The following is a 25,046-nucleotide window of genomic DNA, read 5'->3' on the forward strand; positions in this document are numbered from 1 at the left end:
AATTTAAGTTATTCTTGCAGTAGGAAATTGTACTTCTGTTACTCTCAGAGAGAGGTAGTTCGTTCTCTTTACAGAATCCAGTATAGCCCAAATGACTGTGTAGGTGAGGTGATTTTATTTCTTTAGGTCTCAGAACTCTGTTGGGGAGAAAAAAAAGCCACCTTTTCTGATCTTGTGTTGAATCTCCCTCTGACCCCCCTGAATTCCTTTACTGCTTCATGTAGATCTCTCTTTTTGGCACTTGTCAGTCATGTGCTGCAGGTATAGGGGAGCTTGTGTTCTTCCCAGACCCTGCCAGTCCCTTCTTCCCTCCCTAGTTGATGTTTTGACCTAACTAAGCACTAAAAGTGGCTGTTATGTAAAGGAATCTCTGAAGTGAGATAATGTCATTCCTGGGTTGGTTTTCTAGTCTGTTCTTGGAGAGTTTTATTGCATTGGTGAATACCCCATATCCAGACAGATCTTTTACCTTTGGACTTTATGAGTCGTCCTGTCACTCATCCTGCCCACATTACCAGCCCCTTTAAACTCTCAGATTGAAGTGAATACCTTTAGGTCCAGGAGGACACAAAACCATGAACTCTGTTTCTGATCAAGGTAGTTTCAGAAAGGAATTAGTTTAGTCTGTACTATAAGTGGATTATATATAAATTATGTATATTAAATTACAATAAACTTTTAAAATAAGCTTCGGCTAAATTTTTATATTTATGACACCTTAGTTAACAGACCTGAGACATTTTCCTAAGCCATTGAATTTTCTTACATCTGGATTGGCCCAATCTCAATTCCTCTGCTTATAACAATTATGAAGTATTCAAATGGAAAAGATCTGGGAAGATACTTACTCTTCTCTTTCAACTAATGAGCATTGACCCTGGTCATGTAATTATTTAGGCATTTATGTTATTTAATCAATTTTTATGATAGGTAGACATTTTAGTGACAAAAAAATGGAGCAGAAATCAAATTTTGGGTTGTTCTCTGATTTTATGTAAATCATTGAAACTTGAAACAAGGTTCCTTTGTACTATTCTCCCCCTTAAGAGAATCCCCCTTTTTCTCTGGGGTGTTATAAGCAAGTAGGTAATCCTGAACTATTAATCAATGGATGGCATTTTCAGAGGAAACAATAATATAGTCTGATCCAAGAATCACAAAAGGCTATATCATCATATCATTAGCATTTTCAGGCCTATGCTTGGTCTATAACAGTTAAGTTGAGGCAAGACATAAAGATAACACTACACTGGAGTAATCGATGATGGATGCCAATAGGGGGCTAGAGGTGTGCTCTAGTGGTTTTAGGAAGGGAGTGATCACCATAGTGACCCAAACTGGATATACAGTCAAGTCTAGAAAAAATGGAAAAGAAGGAACACAGTATTCAGGGAAGGATAAATAAATTAGCAAAATCTCAGGCACCTAAATGTGCTTTTGGGTCATCAGACTTTGGTTAAGGTGGAGAGGTCAAGTAGGGGAAAAGTGAGAGGAAGAGAAGGAGGAAGTGAGGTAGAAGGGTAGGCGAGATCTAGATTGTAGAGAACCTTGAAATGCCATGTCAGAAGGGTTAGACTTTATGCTATAGGTAATGGGAGCCATTGATTTTTGAACAAGATAGGATAAGTCACTGACATGACTATAATTTAGAAAAATGTATCCAGACTTGTTCAGTTAGGGATGTATGTGCTGTTACTCCCTTCTGCAGTGCCCATGACAGCCATTATTCACACAACACTGTTCTTTTCCCCACTGAAGCTAGATTTAGCTTTAGTATTTTTCTCCACCTAGCACTCCATGTAGCTAGTTCTAGTTCATGATAATTGGAGAACGCTGTCATTTCTGGCTGAGAGGGTGGAAACATTGGTGGCACAGACCATAGCATCTGTTTGAATAGTTCAGGTCTGAGAAGATGTGTCCATGAATTAGAGCGATAGCAGTGGGACTTGAAAGTAAATGATGAGGTAAGAGGAATTCAGGCAAAACTTTCTGGACAGCTTAACTCGATGTTGAGGGGAAGGAAAGGAGGGAGAAATAAAAAATCCGATTATACTCCATAGTCTTAGGATTTAGGGTGTGTCTAGTGTGCCCTTAGTTTGTAGAGGGGGAAGAATGAGGGAAGATAAATGACTGGTGGTATTGTTAGCACAGGACCCCAAATATCCTGTTCCTAGGAGATCTTTCATGAAGTTAGTTTGTTCCTTGGAGAAATTGCTACATATTCTGCATGTACTTACAATGAAGATACCTATATTTCTTTTTTTTTAAAAGATTGTATTTATTCATTTGAGAGAGAAAGAGAAAGGCAGAGAGAACACAAGCGGGGGTAGAGGCAGAGGGAGAGGGAGAAGCAGACTCCCCGCCGAGCAGGGAGCCCAATAAGGGGCTTGATCCCAGGACCCCAAGATCATGACCTGAGCGGAAGGCAGACACTTAACCATCTGAGCCACCCAGACGCCCCAAAGAAACCTGTATTTCAAAGTCATTTCCCTTCTGTTTTCTACTTTGTCAGAGCCTTTTTTTTTTTTTAAAAGGATTTATTTATTTATCTGGGGGGTGGGCAGGGGCAGAGGAAAGGGGAGAGAGAGAATCCTGAAGCAGACTCCCGCTGAGCACAGAGCCCAACTCAGGTCTTGATCCCAGGATCCTGAGATCAGGACCTGAGCCGAAATCAGGAGTCGGATGCTTAACCGACAGAGCTACCCAGGGACCCTGTCAGAGCTTTTTATTTGTTATTTGTCTGGTGTTATAGTGATTATCTGATAGTAATCTAAATAGTGTGGCATATAATGTAAAAATATTCTAATATTCTAAGACACATTGTTTGAGAGTCAGAGATTCTCCTATGTAATAATTTGTATTAGCATTTTTTGGCTTATTTTCTGTCCTGGATGGTGAGTTCCCTCAATATACGATCTCTGCTTCCAGGGCCTCGCCCTGTGCCTCAAGCATACGCTTTTAAAAATTGAATCATGATGGTGTTGTCTCTAAGTTCTTCTGTTTTTCAATAGTCAAAGAATCTGAGTCTAGAAGATATGACAACAAGTGATGAAAACTATGTGGCTGGATTGATAGACCATGACTGGTGTGGAGACAGTTCATCAGCAGGTGTGGCCACTCCTCAGACACCACAGGTTAGTTATTTGTATTACTGTTTAAAGCAGCGTATGTTGTCTCAGTGATAAAAACATCTAGACTTTAATGTGAGTGTGTGTAGTAGCTGCATGTTACATGTAATATTGTGTGTGTGCTTTCAAATTTAATGAATTCCTAAGCCATTGAAAGCATTTAATGAGAGATTGTTGGACTATGAATGAAAGGGAAGCCAGTTATTTCCAGGTTGAAGAAAGCCAAGATTCCATTTTGGAGCACTTTACTGCTCCTCTTTTCGCTTTTCTTGTCTTTTTTATCTCCTTCCCTCCCTTCCCCTCCTTCCCCTCCTTTTCCTTCCCCTCCCCTCTCCCATTCCGAAAACGAGGTATAGCTTACATGTAGTTAATTATTCACCATTTTAGTGTACAATTCTGTGTGTTTTGACAAATGCATACAGCCATGTAACCACCATCAAAATCAAGAACAGTTCCGTTGCCCCCCCAAATTCTCATGCTTCTCTGCAGTCAACTCCATAGTACCCCTGACTCAGAGAAGCACTGAATTGTTTTCTTTTCCTTTTGATAATCTTTTTTTTTTTTTTAATCTTACTTGGTATTTTTAAACTTATTGGATATACAGTGAATGTTATTCCTCCGCTCTCTGTGAGGGGCCACTCCTTCCTATAGCAGTGAAATACAGGAGTAGGTGTGCGTGGTTCTGCTCAGGGAATCACACTAGAGCCTTAAATCCAGAGTTTTTACTGGGGGCTGGTTACACAGGCTCTCTTTGTCGGTGTAATCAGCCACAATCACAGAAACTCTAGACTGCTAGAGGGAAAGCTGGTGTTCATCATAAATCACACTGCTTGTAGTCTGTACAACCTGGTACAGCAGGGATCAGTGCCCCAGCTGTACAAACAGACTTATCCCAACAGTGTTGGGAACTTCCTAAAAAGCCGAGTTCCCAGCTGCCAGCCGGGACCTGCTATGCCAACTCTTGTATGCAGCAAGGCCCGTTACATACGTGCAAGAGTCCTACCATGTATATACTTAGGAGAGGAATGAGTATCTTCAACCTTAACAGCCAATTTTCCCCCCAAAGTGGTTGTATTAATTATACTTCAACCAGCAGACATGTATTCCCATTGCTCCACATATTTATTAATACCTGATATTTTTAGCTATTTAATATTTAATATTTAAATATTTTCTAATCTGGTGAGTGCAAAGTTATGTCTCCATTGTTGAAAAGTCCATTCTTTCACCGCCAGATCTACAGTGGTACTTCGATCATATATCAAGTCGTTATAGGAGTGTGTCTGTTTATGGGCTATGTTTTGTTTTATTGGTTTATTTTCACCAATACTACACTTCTTAATTAATTTTATAATTGTTCTTCTATCTGGTTGGCCAATTTCCTCCCATCTTATTCTTCTTTAGGCAGTCTTGGCTATTCTTGTCCCTTTGCATTTCCATATACATTTTAGAATCATTTTGACAAATTTCACATACACTCAAAAATTGAAATTACATTGAGTTTAAGATTCAGCTTGGGAAAAACTGAAATCTGGACCCTCAAATCCCCCTATCCATAAACACAGTACATCTCTTCATTTATTAGGCTTTAGATAATGACTTTCAGTGAATTTTTATAAATTTCCCCAGGAAGATCTATATTTTTTATTAGGTTTATTCCTAAGTACTCTTATTTTTTTATTGCTATTGGGAATGGTAGGTTTTTAAAAATCACATTTTCTGTTACTGGTATAGAGATATGAAATTGATTTTTGTGTATTGATCTTATATTCAACAACTTTCCTAAACTCTTAAATTCTTTTGATGTTTGTTTGTTTGTTTGTGTTTTTGAGAGAGAGTGTGTGAGCTGGGGGTGGAGGTTGGAAGAGGGGCAGAGGAAGAGAATCTTAAGCAGACTTGTGCTGAGTGGGGAGCCCAGTGCAGGGCTTGATCTCACAACCCTGAGATCACAACCTGACCCAAAACCAGGAGTCAGAGGCTTAACCAACTGAACCACCCAGGGTCCCCTGTCTGTATATTTTTTGAGTGTTCTGTGTAGAAAAGTGTATCATCTATGGATGGCAGTTTTGTTTTTTCCTTTCTAATTCTTATGCCTTTAATATCCTCTCTTTTATTACTACACTTAGTAGGCCTAACAATATAGCAGCCACTCTGTGTTCCTCCCAATTATAAAAAAAAATGCTGCTTTTATCATTAAATATGATGCTTGTTCTGTCTCTCTTTCCCTCTTACAACCTTCCCCTTCCCCCTCTCCTCAACTTTTTCTCCTTCTCCCCTCCTTGTCATTCTTCCTCTTCTCTTCACTGCACCTCCCGCCTCTTATTTTTCATGTTCAGACATGTTTTTCATTTAGACCTGTTTGCTAAGATTTGTTTAAAAACCATGAATCTCTGTTATAGAAAACAAATTAGATAAAATTAACCTACTGAGATAATCATCTGTTTTTGTTCCTTTCATTAGTTAATGTGGTCGTTTTATGTTATATCAATACTTTTAATGTTAAAACAGTCTTTACGTATTCTTTACATAAGTCCAGTTTACTATTTTTTAATACATTGCTGAGTTTAGTTTACAAAAATTTGTTTAGAATTTTTGCTTCTATGTTCTTAAATGAAATTGGCCTGTAACTTTTTTCTTCTGAAAATTTTAATTTTATTATTACAGAAGTAATACATGGATACGTTCATCCTGCAAAACATTCAAACAATATAGAACAATGTTGAAGAATGAGTGAAAGGCTTTCTTCTCCTTTTCTTGCATTCCATCCCATTTTGTATTAGTCTTATCTGATTTTGGTATTGTGATTATATTAGTCTTCCAAAATGAATTAGGATGTGTTCCTTTTTTATTCTCTGGAATAGTTTTTTAAGAGCTAGGGATTATATTTTCCTTGAATGCAAGTAAGACCATGCAGGTAGTATGAATTTGGTCCCCAAACCTTTGTGAAATTACAGATTATTAAAGGAGACGTTTGCTTTTCTAGAGCCAAGGCCAGGACAGACACATTTTTGCACCAAACTCCTTTCCAGGGTAGATTTGTATTTAACTCACCCTTTCATTTGAGTTATAGCCCCTTCTGGCTTTTCTTGAGAGCTTCGGTTCTAGTTCTAACGCTTCCTTGGCTGTTAAAACCCACGCTGTCAGTTATCCGAGACAGTAGGTAGACGCCCTTAGATCAGCGGACAGTTTCAGCCTTCATTACATCTCTGGATTCATGTGCCTCTTTTTAGTTTGGACTCTGAGGATTTTCCTTACTTTTGTGGCAAGCTCAACCATAAATTCAAAAGCATTAAAAAATATTTTGTGTCCAACATTTCTGTTAGAGTATTTTAACACAGTTTTTCTGCTCTAATCATTGACTAATTACATATTAGAGACAAACCGTGGCAATCTAGGCATGGGAAACAATTCTTAGGTATTTATTTGTGGCCATTCTCAGTATTGCCTGAGATCTGGGTATGTTTGATTTAACATTTAACCTGAAACATGTTGAAATGATATGTCAGTAGAACAGACTAAAATGATCTACATGTACTGAAGAGAACTGAAGGGCACTTGGGTGGCTCAGTCGGTTAAGCATCTGCCTTTGGCTCAAGTCATGATCCCAGAGTCCCGGGTTGGAGTCCCACATCAGGCTCCCTGCTCAGTGGGGAGTCTGCTTCTCCCTCTGCCCTTCACCCTGCTCCTGCTCTCTCTCTCTCTCGCTCTCCCTTTCAAATAAATAAATAAAATCTTAAAAAAAATAAGAGAACTAAATATTACATTTTCAAATTTCCTGATGTTGCCAATAATATCCTTTCGAGAGTATTTCATTTTAATAAAAATGGTGCAAGGTAATTTGCAAATGATTAAGGCATGTTGTAGAGAAATTGACTTTTCTTCGTCAGTGTGCTTTATCCAGGAACTTTTTTTTTCCAGTTTGCCAAGCATTGGACAGAATCAAATGGTCTGGAATCTAAATCATTAACTCCAGTGTTATGCAGAGCATCTGCCAATAAATTAAAGAACAAAGAGAATGTATATACGCCTAAATCTGCTGTAAAGGATGACGACTGCTTTGTATTTCCTGAGCCAAAGACTCCAGTTAATAAGAACCAGTATAAGAGAGAAATCCTCTCTACACCAAATCATTACACTACACCCTCAAAAGGTATTTGCTATGGGGACTAATCAATGGTAAAATACTTTAAATTCCATTTTTCTTACCATCTAAATAAACGTATAACAGGTCAGACATGACTAGCATTGCTCTCAGGAAGTTCTTTTTTTTTATCATATGTTATTTGCATTGGTTGAAATGAAAGCATTTTAGTCAACTTCTAATTTTTCTTAAATGATATTTTTTCTTTTTTTTTACATATATAGAGTTGAATTATAGCATCATAGAATGTCAAAGCCAAAAGGCAAGTTAGAGCTCATTTCTTCCACCTGCCTTTTTCACAGCTGAAGAACCTGAGACTCAGAGGAGTGATTTGCCCAAGGTCATAGGTCCAGGTTTAGACTTTGCCTTCTCCTTTGCCCCCACTTACCATGGCTAAAGCTAAAGTCTCTTCTGAGCTCTTCTTCCTCATGTGGATCTCCAGTTCTGGTATCTGATTCTGCTCTTGCCCATATCCCAGCAGACAGGAGAGACCTGTGATGTCCTTCTAGATATCTAGATCTATATCCGGTTATTACAACTTTCTCATTGCCCTTGGTTTCCTCGTCAGCTCAGTCATCACCAATTATGTAAGCTGTTTCCTTTATGACACCTCAGTGTTTTCTTGCTGGCCTCATTTGAGCACATTCTATTTTGTCAATGTGTCTCTTAAGAGAGTCACTGAGCCCAGTGTTCGTACTGGGTCTCCTCAGGATTGGACTGTAAGTGTCGTGAGAGTAGAGATTCTGTCTGCCAAGTTCACTGCAGCATGATAGAGTATGTAGTAGGGGCCATGTTTATTGTCTGGTACATAGTAGGTGCCCAATGCCTGGTGTATGGTAGGGCCATATTTGTTGAATGAAGGGGTGAATAAATTAGAGCCTGAGGGGTTTTATTTACCATGATATAGTCTATGTCACTTTTAAAAATGACCCCTAAACATTTTTGGCCTTTTTTCCAGCAGTCGTGACCTACTGTTTTGCTTTGTTTTGTTTTTTGAGAGAGATGGTGCGCATGTGTGAGTGGGGAGAGGCAGAGGGAGAAGGAGAGAGAGAATCTCAAGCAGGCTCCACCCTCAGCACAGAGCCCAATGTGGGGTTCAATCTCACGGCCCTGAGATCATGACCTGGGCCAAAATCAAGAATCAGAGGCTTAATTTACTGAGCTACCTAGGAGCCCCTGACCTACTCTTGTTTTATGTTAAGAGCCTCATGAACCCAAATTCTGAAACATTGCCATGTGAACTGCTGCTAAATCATGTCCTGCCATTGTGCTTCCAGTTTACTAGTGGGGCTGATAGCCAGTTCCAGGGCTGTATTTCTTATAAAGATAGTATGAAAAACTTTGTCAGAATATTTCCTACAAGTTCTATTATTATGTTAATGGTATTCTCTCCTTCATCAACTCAAACAATACTTTCCCCAGAATTGTGAGGCTAGTTTGGTGTGATAAGCATTTGTGGCTGCCTGGGATTGTTATGAGGGTTCAGTGAGATAACATCTGGATATAGTGGGACCTTAGTAGAGGCTGCTATTGCATTTTTTCCTTATGGGGGTTGTTTCTTTTCTGTTATTTGTTGATATAGCTACAACATCCTTTGTGAGTCAGGGAGTTGGGTAGGGAGATAAGATGGACTTTAGCTCATTGAGGGCTTTTTTTTTTTTTTTTTTTTTAAAGACTGATGCTTATAATCCCTTCTGTTACTGTGTGTGTGTGTGGGGGGGGTGTTTTAACTTTAAATTTTTTTAAAGATTGATTTTTTTAGAGAGTGAGTGCATGTGTGCACGTGTGTGTGTGTGTGTGTGTGTGTGTGTGCGCGCGCGCGCGCATGCGTTGGGGGAAGGGGCAGAGGGAGAGAGATAATCCTCAGTAGACCCTGCTGAGCACTGAACCCGACATGGGGCTCAATCCCAGTACTCCGAGATCATGACCTGAGCCGAAATCAAGTCGGCTGCCCAACCAACTGGGCAGTTGGTTTTAACTTACTATGTAATTCTGAAGGTTTTGACATATGGATAATTTGGAATTTATAGTGTTAAAATGTCATCAGTTTGCTTATCTTGTCCCTGTGAGGAGGGAGACAAGATTGTGTCAGTCAAAAAGAATTATTGGCTGTTTTTATTTTATTTTTAAAGATTTTATTTATTTATTTGAGGGGCGCCTGGGTGGCTCAGTCGTTAAGCATCTGCCTTTGGCTCAGGGCATGATCCCGGTGTTCTGGGATCGAGCCCCGCATCAGGCTCCTCCACTGGGAGCCTGCTTCTTCCTCTCCCACTCCCCCTGCTTGTGTTCCCTCTCTCGCTGTCTGTCTCTCTCTGTCAAATAAATAAATAAGATCTTTAAAAAGTTTTTATTTATTTATTTGAGAGAGAGAGTGAGAGCACGAGCAGGGGGAGGGACAGAGGGAGAAGCAGACTCCCCGCTGAGCAGGGAGCTGGGTGTGGGGCTTCATCCCAGGACCCTGGTATCATGACCCGCGCCCAAGGTAGACACTTAACCGATGGAGCCACCCAGGCGCCCCTGGTTATTTTTCTTTAAACGTAAGAGCCACCCACGGAAGCTAGTGGCTGAAGCTCCAATTGATAGCTTCCATTAGTGCTTTACATTTGACTTTGACTCTGAGTCATTATTGATATTAGCAGTAATCACTTTTCTGAATCTTGTACAATCCAGTTAGTGACAATTTGTCAAAGAGTAACTTTGGATAGTAGTAGATAATCTTTGTGTACAAAGATGAAAACTATTTTCAGAGATGCCCGTGAGTGATCTTATTTTCTTATTCTTGTGGAACCAGTCAAAATAGTGCTGAATAGTCATAAACAAAACAAAACTTCTAATGTCTTTTTAAAAAACTTGTTATCATATACTTATTATAAAGTGTTATTACTTCTAAAGCGTATGTAATTTTTCAATCATGAACAGAAAGTTAACTAATCAGTGGTAACCAGATTTGTTATTGTGAATTTGTCGCAAACTGGATACAAACACCCTAGTGGAATCAAACACAAAATTCTAGAATAGGGAATATAAAAATAACCAAAGCTCACAGCTGTTTAATAACTTTTGTCAAGATTTCACGGGGACTGTTCTCTTTGCCTAACAGGAATTGAGTAGGACTAGGAATTGAATTAACACCTCTCAATACTGTTTCACTTAAAAGCATAAATTGGATCCTTGTATAAATACAGATCAACTTATTTATAGAAAGGAAAATCAGTAGTCATAAAATCTGTATTTATATGATCTATTTAAATTTGTCATATATTTATAATATAATTTTAAGCATGGCCTCAGTTTTGCAGTGAAGGAAAAGAGGAGCCACACATGCAAAAGCAAAATGATTTTGTTTTTATTATAAATCACACGGAAACATTTCTTTAAGTAATGAGAGCCTAAACAGCACTGGCCAAGTGATTACAGTATTTCTGAGTCAATGAATAAGTGATGTATGCGTTATTGATAGAAGTTTTGAAACCATAATATGTCACCTGCATACGGCTTGTGTTTCTTGTTTCTCTAATAGCCAGAAACCAGTGCCTGAAAGAAACCCCAGTTAAAATGCCAGTAAATTCAGCAGGAACAGAGAAGTTAATGACAGGTGTCATTAGCCCTGAGAGGCGGTAAGTGTTCTGTTTTTTAGATTCTTTGATCTTCAGTATATGTAACCAGATTTCCTTTTTTCACATATGATAAGCCTGATTAAGGTAACAAACCATTGTTACCTCCAATTATGTTGGAGACTGTAGGAATGTCTAGCTGAATGACGGTGGTCTGTGGCCATTCCTGGAGCTGTTGCTGCTGGCTTCCTCTTGGGGTAGAATTCTGAAACTCTTCAGGAGTAGGACTGGCACCTTAACATGTGGCAGGCTGGGAAGACAGTGGCTCTGGCCCCAGCCACCTAGTACCCATTCTTTTTTTTTTTTTTTTTTTTTAAGCTTTTATTTATTTATTTGACAGAGAGAGACAGCCAGCGAGAGGGGGAACACAAGCAGGGGGAGTGGGAGAAGAAGAAGCAGGCTCCCAGCGGAGGAGCCTGATGCGGGGCTCGATCCCAGAACGCTGGGATCACGCCCTCAGCCAAAGGCAGACACTTAACAACTGCGCCACCCAGGCACCCCCCCTAGTACCCATTCTGAGGCCCATCTCTTCCTATGCTTCTGCCAGTAGAATATAGACATCCACTAACAGATAGCAGTTGCTCCAATAGTAAAGATACTAACGGGTGTTTCAAAGAAAACTCATTCTCTTGTATGGACAGTTCTGCAGTATTGGTGACCCTTCCTTGTCTTTTATAGCTATTTTTTTAAGCAGGATCCATTTTGAGGACAATTGGGAAAATTAGACTGTGAACTAAATATTAGACAATACTATGGCATTGTTATTAATTTTCTTGTTGTCGGTATTTTGGTAATGTAGAAAAGGTCCTTATTCATTGGCTATTTGTGCTGAAGTGTTTCAGAGTGAAGCCTCATGATCTCTTCAGGCAGGTTACTTTCAGATGGTTCAGCAAAGATGCACATGTACTTAATGTATTTACTTACCTATATACGTAGAGAAAGCAAATATGGCAAAATATTAACAACTGTTGAATCTAAGATGATATGGGTATTCGCTGTACTATTCATTCAACTTTTCTCTATATTGACTTTTTTTAAAAAAACTAAGGGAAAAATAGTTTTGCCAAGTGGCATTTGGCCGAGGGAGAAGTGATGACTACGTTCCAGTGGGAGATGGCTTTTGTGCTCCCTGGGCAGTGAGGTGGTCCGGCCTTGGCATGCTCAAGTGGCCTGTGAGGGCCCCAACTGGCAGGATGGCCAGCTTTACTCATGGGGTTTTGGGTTTTTTTTTAAGATGTCGCTCAGTGGAACTGGATCTCAACCAAGCACATGTAGAGGATACTCCAAAGAGAAAAGGAACCAAAGTGTTTGGGAGCCTTGAAAGGGGATTGGATAAGGTTATCACTGTGCTTACTAGGAGCAAGAGGAAGGGCTCTGCCAAAGATGGCCCAAGAAGACTAAAGGTAAGTGGACTGGAATTCTTTAACATGGATTTCTGAAGCTGACTGCTAAGTGGACTTCCCCCTCCCCCAAGAGAAGTACTGAATGAATTAATTGATTATTTATTTTATTCATTTTGATGCAATGGGCTTTGAGAATGCAGAGTAAATTATATATACTTTCTCCTTTCAACTAGCAAATAACTATAATTAAAATACTCAGAGTGATTAATCACGGAGGCAACATGGAGGTGGGAAAACATGGGGCATATATGAGGAACTGAGAGCTGCCTCAAGGATGGGGACTTGAGCTTAATTATTGTATCTCTGGCATGTAGGAGAGCCCCTGACACATGGATACCTTTGTAGGCCCTCACAAAATATTTGAATGCATGGGAAGTGAATTTGAACTTTGAATGTGGTGTATGTGAAGAAAATAGTGAGTAGCAGACTGGGAAGGTAGACCAAGAGGTCCTCACAGGCCTAAGAGATTTGGACCTTATTTGATAGTCCTATTATGCTTTAAAAGGCTTAATGTGTTAGTGGTGTGGACAATATGTTCAATTTGTAAAGGAAAGGAAAAAGAAGTTATTAGTGGGTATAAAATACTTTTTACTGTCTCAGATTCTCTCAGCATTCCCTCAGACATCTAATGAATGACATGTTTGTTTGGGGAAGTAAGAGGTAAAGGTATGAATAAGACACAGCGCATATCATTGAGGATCTCGTAGAGTGGCAGTGAAGATAGGGAAGGATGTTGCTCTGGGCTGTGATAAAAACATCTTCCAAGAGGTGTGGGGCTCAGATGAGGCCAGAGAAGATGGCAGTGTTCCTATGGTTTGGAGAGTGGGTCTGTGTTTAGTTTTTGTACTGAGACTCTCATTGGGAGCAAATCTGGACAGGTTTGGGGAAGGAAAATGTTGAACTGTTGGGCAGAAGTGTGTTTCAGGGGAGAAAGTTCGTTTATGTCCTGTTTTAAAGTGGAAGAATATTTGTTGACTTGTTGAACTTGTATAATGCACTGAGAAGTTTTGCACATGACTATGTAGTAGGTATATTTTGTCCTTTTGTTCTAAGATTTCTCTAGATGGAGACAGTTATGAAATATTTCAAACCCTGATATTGGGATTAAGAAAACCATACTGTCATTTCTCTGAAAAACATTAGATAAAGAAAATTAAGGAAACATGTCTAATCATATACATTACTGAGAAGCTAAGCAGTTATCGAATACTGATGAATAATATCCTACAAGTGTTCCCCTGTGTAAATTGCTTGGAGCCTGAATGCATTTTCCAATGGGAACTGCTGTATTTATTGGCTTCCCAGGTATTCCCTAATACTTCCAAGACATAGGTTGGGAATGAGAAGACCAAGGTTCTAGCCTCAGCTTTGTACTGTGTAGCTTGGATAAAAGTCATTTTATCCTTGACTGCCTCAATTTCATTAACTGTAAAAACTGGAGGTAATTTCTACCCCAGCAGCTTCTCAGAGCTGGGATGTATGGGGGAAAAAAAAAGCCGTCTCTGTGAGGTGCGCAGGAAATGCTCTATTACATAAGGTGTTCCAGTGTTGAGTAGCATTGTTTCTATCCATATTGAGCATTTTAACCCCAATGGAGCAGAACCACAGTCCTAATTAGCACACACCTAACATTGGAAACTTGACCTAACTTTGGATCTTTAACCGTTTATAATGCTTTAAGTTTTTGCAGAACTTCAGAGCTTGCTTTAGGAAATTAGTTTCATTTTTTCCTCCCTATCTCTTATATTAAAAAATTATAAACTTACAGAAAATTTAAAAGGATGGTACAAAAAACACCTTAGGTTGTTAATATAGCAAATCATATGTAGTTAAGCCCTCTTGTAGGAAGCAATATGTAAAAATCTGAAATTTTAATAGATAAATTAGGATTAATTCTTTATTTTACAAAAGGAATCACTAAAATTGTGATTTGGAAGTGTTCTACTTATTATCGTGACAAAACCAATTTAGTTTGGTGAAACAGCTCTGGATGGGGACCCAGCAGACAGAGGATCCTGTCATTAGCTTTTATAACTTGAAGCTAGGTCCCTAAACTCCAGTCATTTAACTCACCTTCATAACGGCGTATCATCTGCACTGTTATTTATCTGGCATTTTCTTTATATTGACTCTTTAAAAAAAAACAGGTTATAGAGGTATAATTGACATAGTAAACTGTACATATTGAAAATGCATGATTAGTATACTTTGGCATTATATAAACACCTGTGAAACTATCACCACAATCCAGATGGCTAACTTTTTTTTTTTTTTAAGATTTTATTTATTTATTTGACAGAGAGAGAGGCAGCGGAGAAAGGGAACACAAGCAGGGGAGGGTGGAAGAGGGAGAAGCAGGCTTCCCGCTGAGCAGGGAGCCTGATGCGGGGCTCGATCCCAAAACGCTGGGATCATGACCTGAGCCAAAGGCAGACACTTAATGACTGAGCCACCCAGGCGCTCTAGATGGCTAACTTTTTAAAACTTGAGTTTATTTTTATTTTTTTATTGTTTTTTTAAAGACTTATTTATTGTAGAGAGAGCACATGTGTGTGTGAGTGGGGGGAAGGGCACAGGGAGAGAGAAAGGAGAGAGAGAGAATTTTCAATCAGACTCCCCACTGAGCCTGGAGCCTGGCCTGGGGCTCGATCTCACAACCTTGAGATCGTGACCTGAGCCAAAATCAAGAGTCTGATGCTCAACCGAGTCACCCAGGCACCCCTTAAATTTATTTTTAAAGAAACTGTATATTATTAGTTTTGCTAATTATGTTTTTCTAAATCCAAGATTGGAACAAATATATAAATACTAAAATAAAAATACAGTTGACCCATTGAACAACATGGGTTTGAACAGTGTGGGTCACTTATATGTATATTTTTTTCAACAAATACTTTAGGAAAATTTGGGGGGGGGTTATGACAGTTTGGAAACACCAAAAAACCACATAGCCTAGAAATATCAAAAAAATTAAGAAAAAGATGTCATGAATGCATAAGATATATGTAGATATTAGTCTATTTGATCATTTACTACCATAAGATATAAACAAATATATTATAAAAAATTAAATTTTATCAAAACTTATGCACACAAATATACTGTACATAGCACCATTCACAGTTGAAGGGTGAACAAACTTAAAGATGCAGTATTATAACAGCCTAAAATTGACTGTAATACATGCCGTACCACTGTAATAATTTTGTAGCTACCTTCTGCTGCTCTTGCGGTGAGCTTGTGTTGCAAGTATCTGCTTAAAAACACTGTGTGATGTGGGGTGCCTGGGTGACTCAGTGGATTGAGTGTCCGTCTCTTGATTTTGGCTCAGGTCGTGATCTTGGGGTCCTGGGATTGAGTGCTGCTTCGGGCTCTGCTCAGTGAGTCTGCTTGTCCCTCTCCCTCGGCCCCTCCCCCTGCTCGTGCTCTCTCTCTTTCTCAGATAAATAAATAAAATCTAAAAATAAAGTTAAATAAAATCCCATGAAAAACACCATGTGATGCTGATCATCTCCATGTGAGCCGTTTGTCTTTTCAGCAAGTTGCATATCACAGTAAAAAATGATCTCTCATGGTTCTTGCGTATTTTTCATCATGTTTCGTGCAATGCCATAAATCTTGAATAACACTAGGGGACCTTATGAAGTGCCACTAGAGATGCTGGAAGTGCCCCCAAGAAGCACAGAAAAGTCATGACATTACAAGAAAAAGTTGAATTGCTTGATATATACCATAGATTGAGGTCTGCAGCTATAGTCGCCCACCATTTCAAGATAAATAAATGCAGTAAAAGGACCATTGTTTGTTTGTTTGTTTGTTTTTTGAAAAAAAGAAATTCGTGAAGTCCTTGCTGCAGCTATGCCAACAGGCACAAAAACCTTGCACTTTTTGCAAAATGCTTTCCTTTTTAAATCTCATATTGAAAATGCAACTTTTATGTAGGTGCAGGATTGAAAGGCATAGAAAGGCATACCTATAAACTTTCATATGATTTGAAAAAAGATGAAGTCATATTATGACAACTTAAAGCAAAAGGTGAAGTATCTAAAGTTGGAGAATTTAATGCCAGCAAAGGATGGTTTGATAATTTTAGAAAGAGGTTTGGTTTAAAAAAGGTCAAGATCACAGGAGAAGCAACTTCTGCGGACCAAGAGGCAGTGGATACTGGTTCCCAGATGTCATTAAGAAAATCATTGAGGAAAAACGGTATCTTCCTGAACTGGTTTTTAATGCAGACAAGAATACCCTATTCTGGGGGGGGGAAATGCCACAAAAGACATCTATTAGTAAGGAAGAAACACAAGCACCAGCATTTAAGGCAGGGAGGGATAGGCTAGCTGTATTGTTTCATGTAATGCAGTTGGGGTTATGATCAGTGCTGCCCTTGCTTATGTAGCTGCTAACTCCTGAGTCTGGAAGGGAAAAGATGACCATCAGCTGCCAGTCTTTTGGTTGTACAAGAAGGTCTGGACAACGAGAATCCTTTTTCTGGATTGATTCCATCAGTGCTTTGTCCCTGAAGTCAAGAAGTACCTTGCCAGTAAAAGACTGCCTTTTAAAGTTCTTTTAATATTGGACAATGCTGCTGGGTCACCCAGAACCCCAAGAGTTCAACAATGAAGGTGTCTAAGTGGTCCGCTTGTCCCCAAACACAATGTCTCTAATTCAGCCTCAAGAAAAGGGGGTCATAAGGACCTTTAAGGCTCATTACCCCCAGTACTCTCTGGAAAGGATTGTCAGTGTTGTGGAAGAGAACGTCATGAAAGTCTAGAAGGATTACATCATTGAAGATGCCATTGTTGTAACAGAAAAAGTCGTGAAAGCCCTCAAGCCTGAAACAATAAATTTCTGCTGGAGAAAACTGTCCACATGTTGTGCATGACTTCACAGGATTTACGACAAAGCCGAGCAAGGAAATCATGAAAGAGTTTATGGATATGCCAAAAATAAATAAATAAATAAGGTGTGTGTGGGGAGGGTTTCAAGATATGGGTCTTGGAGGAATTCAGGAGCTGATAGACACCACACCAGAAGAATGAACGGAAGATGAGCTGGTGGAGATAAGTGCTTCTGAACCAGTGCTAGATAATGAGGAGGAAGATGTAGAAGAAGCAGTGCCAGAAAACAAATTGACATTGTGCAGTCTGGCAGAAGGGTTTCCATTATTCAGGACTACTTTTGATTCTTTTATGACGTGGACCCTTTTATGAAATGAGTACTGAAACTAAAGCAAACAGTAGAAGGAGGATTGGTACCATATAGAAACATTTTTAGCAAAATGAAAAGCGTCAAGTCAGGCAGAAATTAGGATGTATTTCCATAAAGTTCCACCAAGAGTGCTTACCCCTCCTGCCTCCCCTTCTACCTCTTCCACCTCTGCCACCCCTGAGACAGCAAGACCAACCCTTCCTCTTCCTCCTCCTCCTCCGTCTCAGCCTACTCAACATGAAGATGAGGATGAAGACCTTTATGATGATCCATTTTCACTTAATGAACAGTGAACAATCATCATGTCGTACAGTTAATAAACTCCCCTATTGTGTATGTGTGTGTCTTCACGTGAACATCTAATAGCTGTACAGGAATCCTGAGACATTTTTGTGTCCTCATCATTACCTAAGTATTCATCGTGTAGAGCATTGTGTTCAAGACTCACAGAAGTGGATTGTCTATCTTTACTTAGACATAAGGTGAGTGATATTTAATATAAAATTAATAATGTGTTAGTTTTCTTACTGTTGTATAACTTTGCTTTCAAAGAATTAGGTTACTGTACGGTATGCTTCTCTTGTGATTGGAGAAACTGCTTATCAGCCTATCATCACCAGCAGGTGTTTAAAAAAATACATAACAATGTTTCTAATACTGTATTATGATTATGACTGTATTACTGTATCCCATAAAAATTTTACAACCATTCATTAGTGTATAGGCTAAGCTACTGTGAAGCAATCATATTGATTACACTAAGCTACCATGCAGCACTCCTATTGCTGCTGCTTTTTATCAATGCGTGAATCACTATACCTGTAAATAAATATAACTTTCTTTTTCACATTATCTTTTCCTTTTGGTATCTAGTGTTAGTAATACATATAATATCTATAGTGTTTTGTGTCATGTAAGACTATTGATGCAGGTAGTAACAGACAGGTGATAAATGATTCATCTTATAAACTGTAAACTTACAGTATTGATAAATATAGTACAGTACTATAAATGTATTTTCTCTTCCTTATTATTTTCTTTATAACATTTTCTTTTCTTTTTTTTTTTTTTTAAGATTTTATTTATTTATTTTGACAGAGAGAGAGACAGCCAGCGAGAGAGGGAACACAAGCAGGGGAAGTGGGAGAGGAAGAAGCAGGCTCCCAGTGGAGCAGGAAGACCGATGCGGGGCTCGATCCCATGACCCTGGGATCACGCCTTGGCCAAAGGCAGACGCTTAACTACTGAGCCACCCAGGCGCCCCTTAATAACATTTTCTTTTCTCTAGCTTACTTTATTGCCTGGGTGACTCAGTCGGTTAAGTGTCCAACTCTTTATTTCAGCTCAGGTCATGATTTCAGGGGTTGTGAGATTGAGCCCTATGTCAGGCTGAGCATGGAGCCAGCCTGGGATTCTCTCCGTCCCTCTCCCTCTACCCCTTCTCCCCCCAGACCTCTGCTCACACGCCCTATCTCTTTCTAAAAAACAAAAACAAAACAAAATAACAACAACAAAAAAATACATATACAGAACACGTGTTAATTGACTTATGATATCTGTAAGGCTTTCGGTCAGCAGTAGACTATTAAGTTTTGGGGGAGTCCAAAGTTATATGTGGATTTTTTACTTCGTAGAGGGTCAGTGCCCCTAACCCCTGCATTGTTCAAGGGTCAGCTTATATATACCAACCACATTTCCTAGGGCATTTGTTTCATTTCCCACAGTTTACATTTTAGGACTATTAATATCTCCAGCATAGCATGGGAAGGGAGAAACAAGTAAAGCTCAAACAGACATGTTAATTAATATTTATGTATTTCTTTAAAAAGATTGGTAGGAGAGGAGGACGAAAGGTTAAAAAGGATGATATGGATGTAGTTACTAGTGAACATGATTTCTCCAAGCTCTTCAATGCCATCTTACTTCAGCTTACCCAGAGTTGGTTGTAAATTGTTTCCGTATTTTTCTGGAAATGTTTCCCTTTGAACTGGTACTGTAATGAGTTTGGGATCTCTCAATTAGGTAGGATGGTCTTTGTGTTGACGTAAAGATTTACTTCTTACCTCTTCTTTTTCTTTTTTAAGCTTCACTATAATGTGACTACAACCAGATTAGTGAATCCAGATCAACTCTTGAATGAAATAATGTCTATTCTTCCAAAGAAGCACGTTGACTTTATACAAAAGGGGTAAGAAGCATACTTAGGGGCTTTTGCATTTATTGCTTGATGTCTTTTGAACTTTGAGAAGACATGTGTTGATTCTTCTCTTCTCTTTTAAAAAAATATTTCTCCCACCTCATTTTCATCAAAAAAGCTTTTATGCTAGTGTAATTGTTCATAATTTAGTCTCGTTGGTATTATGTGAGCTAGCACCTTATTGTCACCACTTTCAAAGTTAGACTTTTCAAAATAGGAAAAATCTGAACTTCTTCCAGCTTTCTTTTCAGTCCTCTATTTTCCTCTGATGTTCTGCTTTTCAATAATATTTATAAACTGTAATCTAAATTTATGAGATACCTCAAACCAATTAAGGATTTATGTAGAACCCTTTCCTTTATGACTTGCTGTTGGGCAGGACTGGGTTTTCAGCACTTTATTAAATTATTTCACCTGAACTGTTCCCGACTGTTGAGTGAGCTGCCAGCAAAGCCTCCGTGGCTGTGATCTCATGGTCTGAATAGCCACACCTCTTCTCATCACCTAAGATGTTCGTATTTCTAAGCATTTTCACTATGTCTCTTTAAAATTTCATCATTGAGGCAGATAAAAAGAGCCACTAATAGATATAACAAAATATTTAACTAGGATATTCAATGTAGAGTAAGATTTTAAGAAACAATCTTTTGCAAAAATAATTTTATTTTTCATTATCTCTGAATGTTGGCAAACATTCCGTACTTGAACCCCGGCTTTCCTCTTTAGGCGTCATCGGCACGCATATAACTCAGCTCTGGCCTGTTCTTCACGCTTGGGCTTTGGTGATGGTTCCAGAACCTCTAGCCAAATCTATATCAGAAAGCTTTCAATCATCTTTCCTTCAGCATATGATCTCTCTTTCTGATCACCAACTAGCTATTAACCAATAATTTATTCTTCTAACTTCCTGATCAACTGCAAAGTTTCTGCCTTGATCCTTTTTTTTCCTTTTTAACTTTTCTGTTTGTTTTTAAGTACTTTGTGAAAAAGCAGAGCAATAAAATTTAAGTTTTTTAGTGGTGTGATGTTACTAATCTCGGGTATATTCCATTATGATCTTTTCCAAGCCAGAAGAACTGGTTTTTCTCTTCCATAGACTGAATTGCTCTATACTTCATCTTCCCATCAGGCACCTTAACTATAGGGTACTCCTCTTGGCATTTCTGATAATGACTGCTCAGTTTTAAGAGATCAGGACCCCAAACACAGATCTAAATTAGTAAGAAAAAGGATGGTATTTTGTGAAACCTTGTAACAGATTCAAGTATTTTCTCTACACTTCCGTGGAACACTGCCTAATCCTCTGCCCCTAAATATTTAGGGAAATGAAATTTAAAATCGATTCTATTGTTTATTATTTATTGGAGATTAGTAAGACATCTAAAATATCATGCAAACTAATTAAAAAATTGATTTACATGAATCAATTTATCTAACTTTGCAGGAACATACCTATTTCTTAAGATGTGTTTAAGGCTTCATTTGGCTTGGGCCCTTCCATCATCAGAGTTGTTATATTGCAGTTATAGTTATATTCACCACGTGTTTCAGCCATGGGAATATACCATCTCCATGGGCTTTCTGTTACAACTCTGCCGTAAAGTGTAACCATCATAACCTCTTATCACTATTAGAAAAACCACAAAAACATACGCCCTTCTGACAGATTGGTAGCTTCAGCTTTATTTATATGAAAGACAGAATTTTCTGATGAGTACACACAAAAAATATTCTTAATCTTCCCTGCAATTTTCTTTGTTGTGAACATTGTGGAAATGACCTAATGTTCACAGATTACACTGTTGAAGGAGATGCATAACGAAGGCCAGAAGATTTCTTGAGCATGAATGGCATGAGTAGCTATAAAAGAAGGCCTTTTCTTTGGACAAGGGACAATTCTGATAAAACCTTTCATCTTTATTCTTTCTTAAGATCCTCGTTCAGCTTCTGGAAAAACACCAGTCATGCTCCATGACTAAGGTATAGCTAAGTCATTTGGAAACTATAAGCAGTAATAGATTGCTTAATGTGAAATAATGGTTCATTTTCTCCACTGGCCTCCTAGAGGCTTAGAAATCTCTTATATTATACAGAATATTCATGGTGCTCCTACTAACTGGTTTCTTATCTTGTTTTTCATAGCTATACACTGAAGTGTCAAACACAGTCAGATTTTGGTAAAGTGACAATGCAGTTTGAACTAGAAGTGTGCCAGCTTCAAAAACCCGATGTGGTGGGTATCAGGAGGCAGCGGCTTAAGGGTGATGCCTGGGTTTACAAGAGATTAGTGGAAGACATCCTGTCTAGCTGCAAGGTATAATTGTTGGGTGGGTCGCCCTCCGCCCGCCCCCGCCCTCTGCATGAATATGGGTGTGAGACAGCCTATGTGGACACCCGTGTGATTGGTTTGATTTTTAAAGTTCTTTGGAACTACAGACCTCTTTCTAAAGAGCTGTCTTAAGGACCAATATCTTATTGTTTTTAAACAAAAGATATTTTGCTGATGAATCTAAGGCGTGCCCATCTGTCATTATCTAATACTGTCTTTTTTAATCATGTGGTTTTGTATATTAATAACTGTTGACTTTCCTAGATTCACTTCCATATGTGAAAGTAAGCTCTTAACTATGTCTCCTTTTAAATGTGTAATTTCTTTCTGAAATAAAACCATTTGTGAATATAGCAGGCTTCTCCTCTTCTTTGTATTTGATTTTGATCCAAATAAAACCTCAAATGGCTTCCTGACTATTAAGTAGAGACTATTTGGAGATGTTTTATCTGTTATCAAATATGCCTTGGGCAGAAAAACAGATAAGAATTCATTTGCATAATTTTTTCCTGTCTCTGATTTAAGTAGGATTTATTGAGATCGTTAACTAAGTCACAGCTGTGGTTACCAGAGTTAAACAACACATTTAATATGTTGAATAAAAGACTATTGACTTCAGTAAGTGTGTTTGGTCAACAATGATAAGTATCTGAACTATGAACCCCCATGAAATGTTACTTTATGGTAATTTTCCTTAAGTCTCAGTGTTGGCCCCAAATTTGTATTTTTATTTCATTTTATTGGTCTCTAAAGGCTAGCACTCAAGTTTTATTTGTATGGATTTTACCAATTAAACTAGTTGGAGAAAAATAGCACTACTTCTAGTCAGAAGTGGGAGTATTTTGTCACTCATTTATTCGTAAACATTTACTAAGTGCTTACAAACATTAGGTTCAGGGCCTGAAGATGATACTGTCTAATAAACTCAGGGAGCTCAGACTCGATTAGGGGCAGATGCACGAAGTAGTATTTATAGTATAGAAGGGATCACCAACTTTGTCTGGAGGAGTAAGGGATGATTTCTTGGAGGAAACAGTATTTGTTCTTAAAGGATATATAGGTGTTCATCAGAAAGAGAAGAGGGAATATGACATTCTTGGCAGAAGAAGAGTATGTGCAAAGGCGTGGAATTATGAAATAGCATGCCTTGTTTAGGGTGGAGGCAGAAGATGGTGCAAGGGGGAAATAGCCGGAGATGAGGGCTAAACATTTAGCTGGAAATAAGTGACGGAAGAACTGGAAGGGACTCGAATGGTCCACTAAACTGTTTTGGCAAAGGGAAGCTGTCAAGGGGTTTTAAATTTTTTAGAAGAGCTTACTGAACTATAATTCACATACCATAAAATTCACCTCTTTAAAGTGTATAATTCAGTAGGCTTTATTATATTCACATTTGTGCAACTCTCACCACAATCTAATTTTAGAACATTTTCATCACCTCAGAGAGAAACTGCATCCAACAGTGGTCACTCCCCATTCCCCCACCTCACAGCCTCCAGCTCCCACTAATCTACTTCCTGTGTCTGGATCTGAGTGTTCTGGACATTTCATGTGCATGGTCTCATATAATATGTGGCCTGTTGGGTCCGGTTTCTTTCACTTAACATAATGTTTTCGAGATTCATTATGTTATAGCATGTGTCGGCACTTCATTCCATGTTCTAGCTGAATAATATTCCATTGTATGTATGTATCACATTTTATTTATCCATTTATCAGATGATAGATATTTGGGTTGTTTACACTTCTTGGTTATTATGAATAACATTGCTATGAACATTTGTGTACAGATCTTTGTGTGGACATGTTTTCAGTTCTCTTATGTTTTATATACCTTGGAGTGGAATTGCTGAGTCATTTAACATTTTGAGGAACTGACAAACTGCTTACTGATTTTACGATCCCACCAGTGATTTATGAGGGTTCTAATATTTCTACATTTTCTATAACATTTGTTATTGTCTGTCTTTTTTATTTTAGCTCTGTGAAGTGGTATCATGGTTTTGATTTGCTTTTCCCTAATGACTAATAATGTTGAGCATCTTTTCATGTGCTTATTGGTCATACATCTTTTTGGAGAAATATCTGTTCAGACCCTTTGCCCATATTGAGTTGGGTTTTTTGTCTTTTTATTGTTGAGTTGGCAGAATTCTATAGTTATAGCTAGAAGTCCCTTACCAAATATATGATGTCCAAATATTTTCTCGAATTCTCTGGGTCGTCTTTTTACTTTCTTGATGGTGTCTTTTGAAAGACTAAAGTTTTAAATTTTCTAAAGTCCAATCTGGCTATATTTATAAAACATAAGAGAAGAATCACTCTGGTATTCCTGTGGCAGATGGCATGGTCTGGAACAAAAACTGTTGACCATGAACCACAGTAAGAAGTCCATTTTACTTTGGGATGCATCACACATAAATATAAAACACTGCTTAGCCTTACTATAAATATGATACTATTTTCTATTCTCTTTTCTTTTGTAAACATCTAGTCTGACAATTGCAGTCTTTACATTGGAGTTTTTAGTATATTTACTTTAAAAATTTTAAATATCTTTTTTTGGGATTAATTCGGCCTAGAAATGTTATTATTGGCTCTACTACCCATCAGTCTGGATCAAGTAAAAATAGATACCCTGACTGCTATTTAGGCTAAAGCTTGCTTTTCTTTAAGGAAAATAAATGTTAATGGTTGCCATAGCATCTAAAATCTATCACTTAGCTCTAATTTTATGGAGCCATTTGGAAAATTAAAGAGGTATAGTTGTGAGTAGAGTGAATGAGGCTGGGTTACTTCCTAAGAGGCAAATATGGTTTGTTGACACTAAACTAAATCTGTATAGTTTTAAGTTGGCTTCCCTTTCCATTGTGCAGCCACCCCTGGACTTCTTGGGAGGGTGTGTGTGAATTTTATGTCCAGAGGAAGGCAGTGTGAAGAAGTGATGAAGGAACTTGGTGAAGAATGGTTGAAGGAATCAAGAGTTTGGAACCTGGAGATTACTTAGGGCGTTAACCCTCAAATACCTG

The 25,046-nt window shown here is 38.4% G+C and overlaps 1 protein-coding gene across 2 annotated transcripts in view; it reads left to right on the top strand.

Annotated features, from left to right (window-relative positions):
• MELK (maternal embryonic leucine zipper kinase) overlaps nt 1-22,331 on the top strand; it is an 83,124-nt gene extending 60,793 nt beyond the window's left edge. For both annotated transcript variants that reach the window (XM_026506224.4, XM_057313603.1), the window contains exons 13-18: nt 3,012-3,134; nt 7,047-7,278; nt 10,790-10,886; nt 12,118-12,286; nt 19,579-19,682; nt 21,834-22,331. In XM_026506224.4, the coding sequence (XP_026362009.1) occupies nt 3,012-3,134; nt 7,047-7,278; nt 10,790-10,886; nt 12,118-12,286; nt 19,579-19,682; nt 21,834-22,011 (903 nt within the window). In that variant the 3' untranslated portion in view covers nt 22,012-22,331. The remainder of the gene's footprint in view (nt 1-3,011; nt 3,135-7,046; nt 7,279-10,789; nt 10,887-12,117; nt 12,287-19,578; nt 19,683-21,833) is intronic.
• Nucleotides 22,332-25,046: the final 2,715 nt, after the last annotated feature.

This window comes from Ursus arctos, unplaced genomic scaffold, assembly GCF_023065955.2.
Source record: "Ursus arctos isolate Adak ecotype North America unplaced genomic scaffold, UrsArc2.0 scaffold_18, whole genome shotgun sequence".
Lineage (NCBI taxonomy): Eukaryota > Metazoa > Chordata > Mammalia > Carnivora > Ursidae > Ursus > Ursus arctos.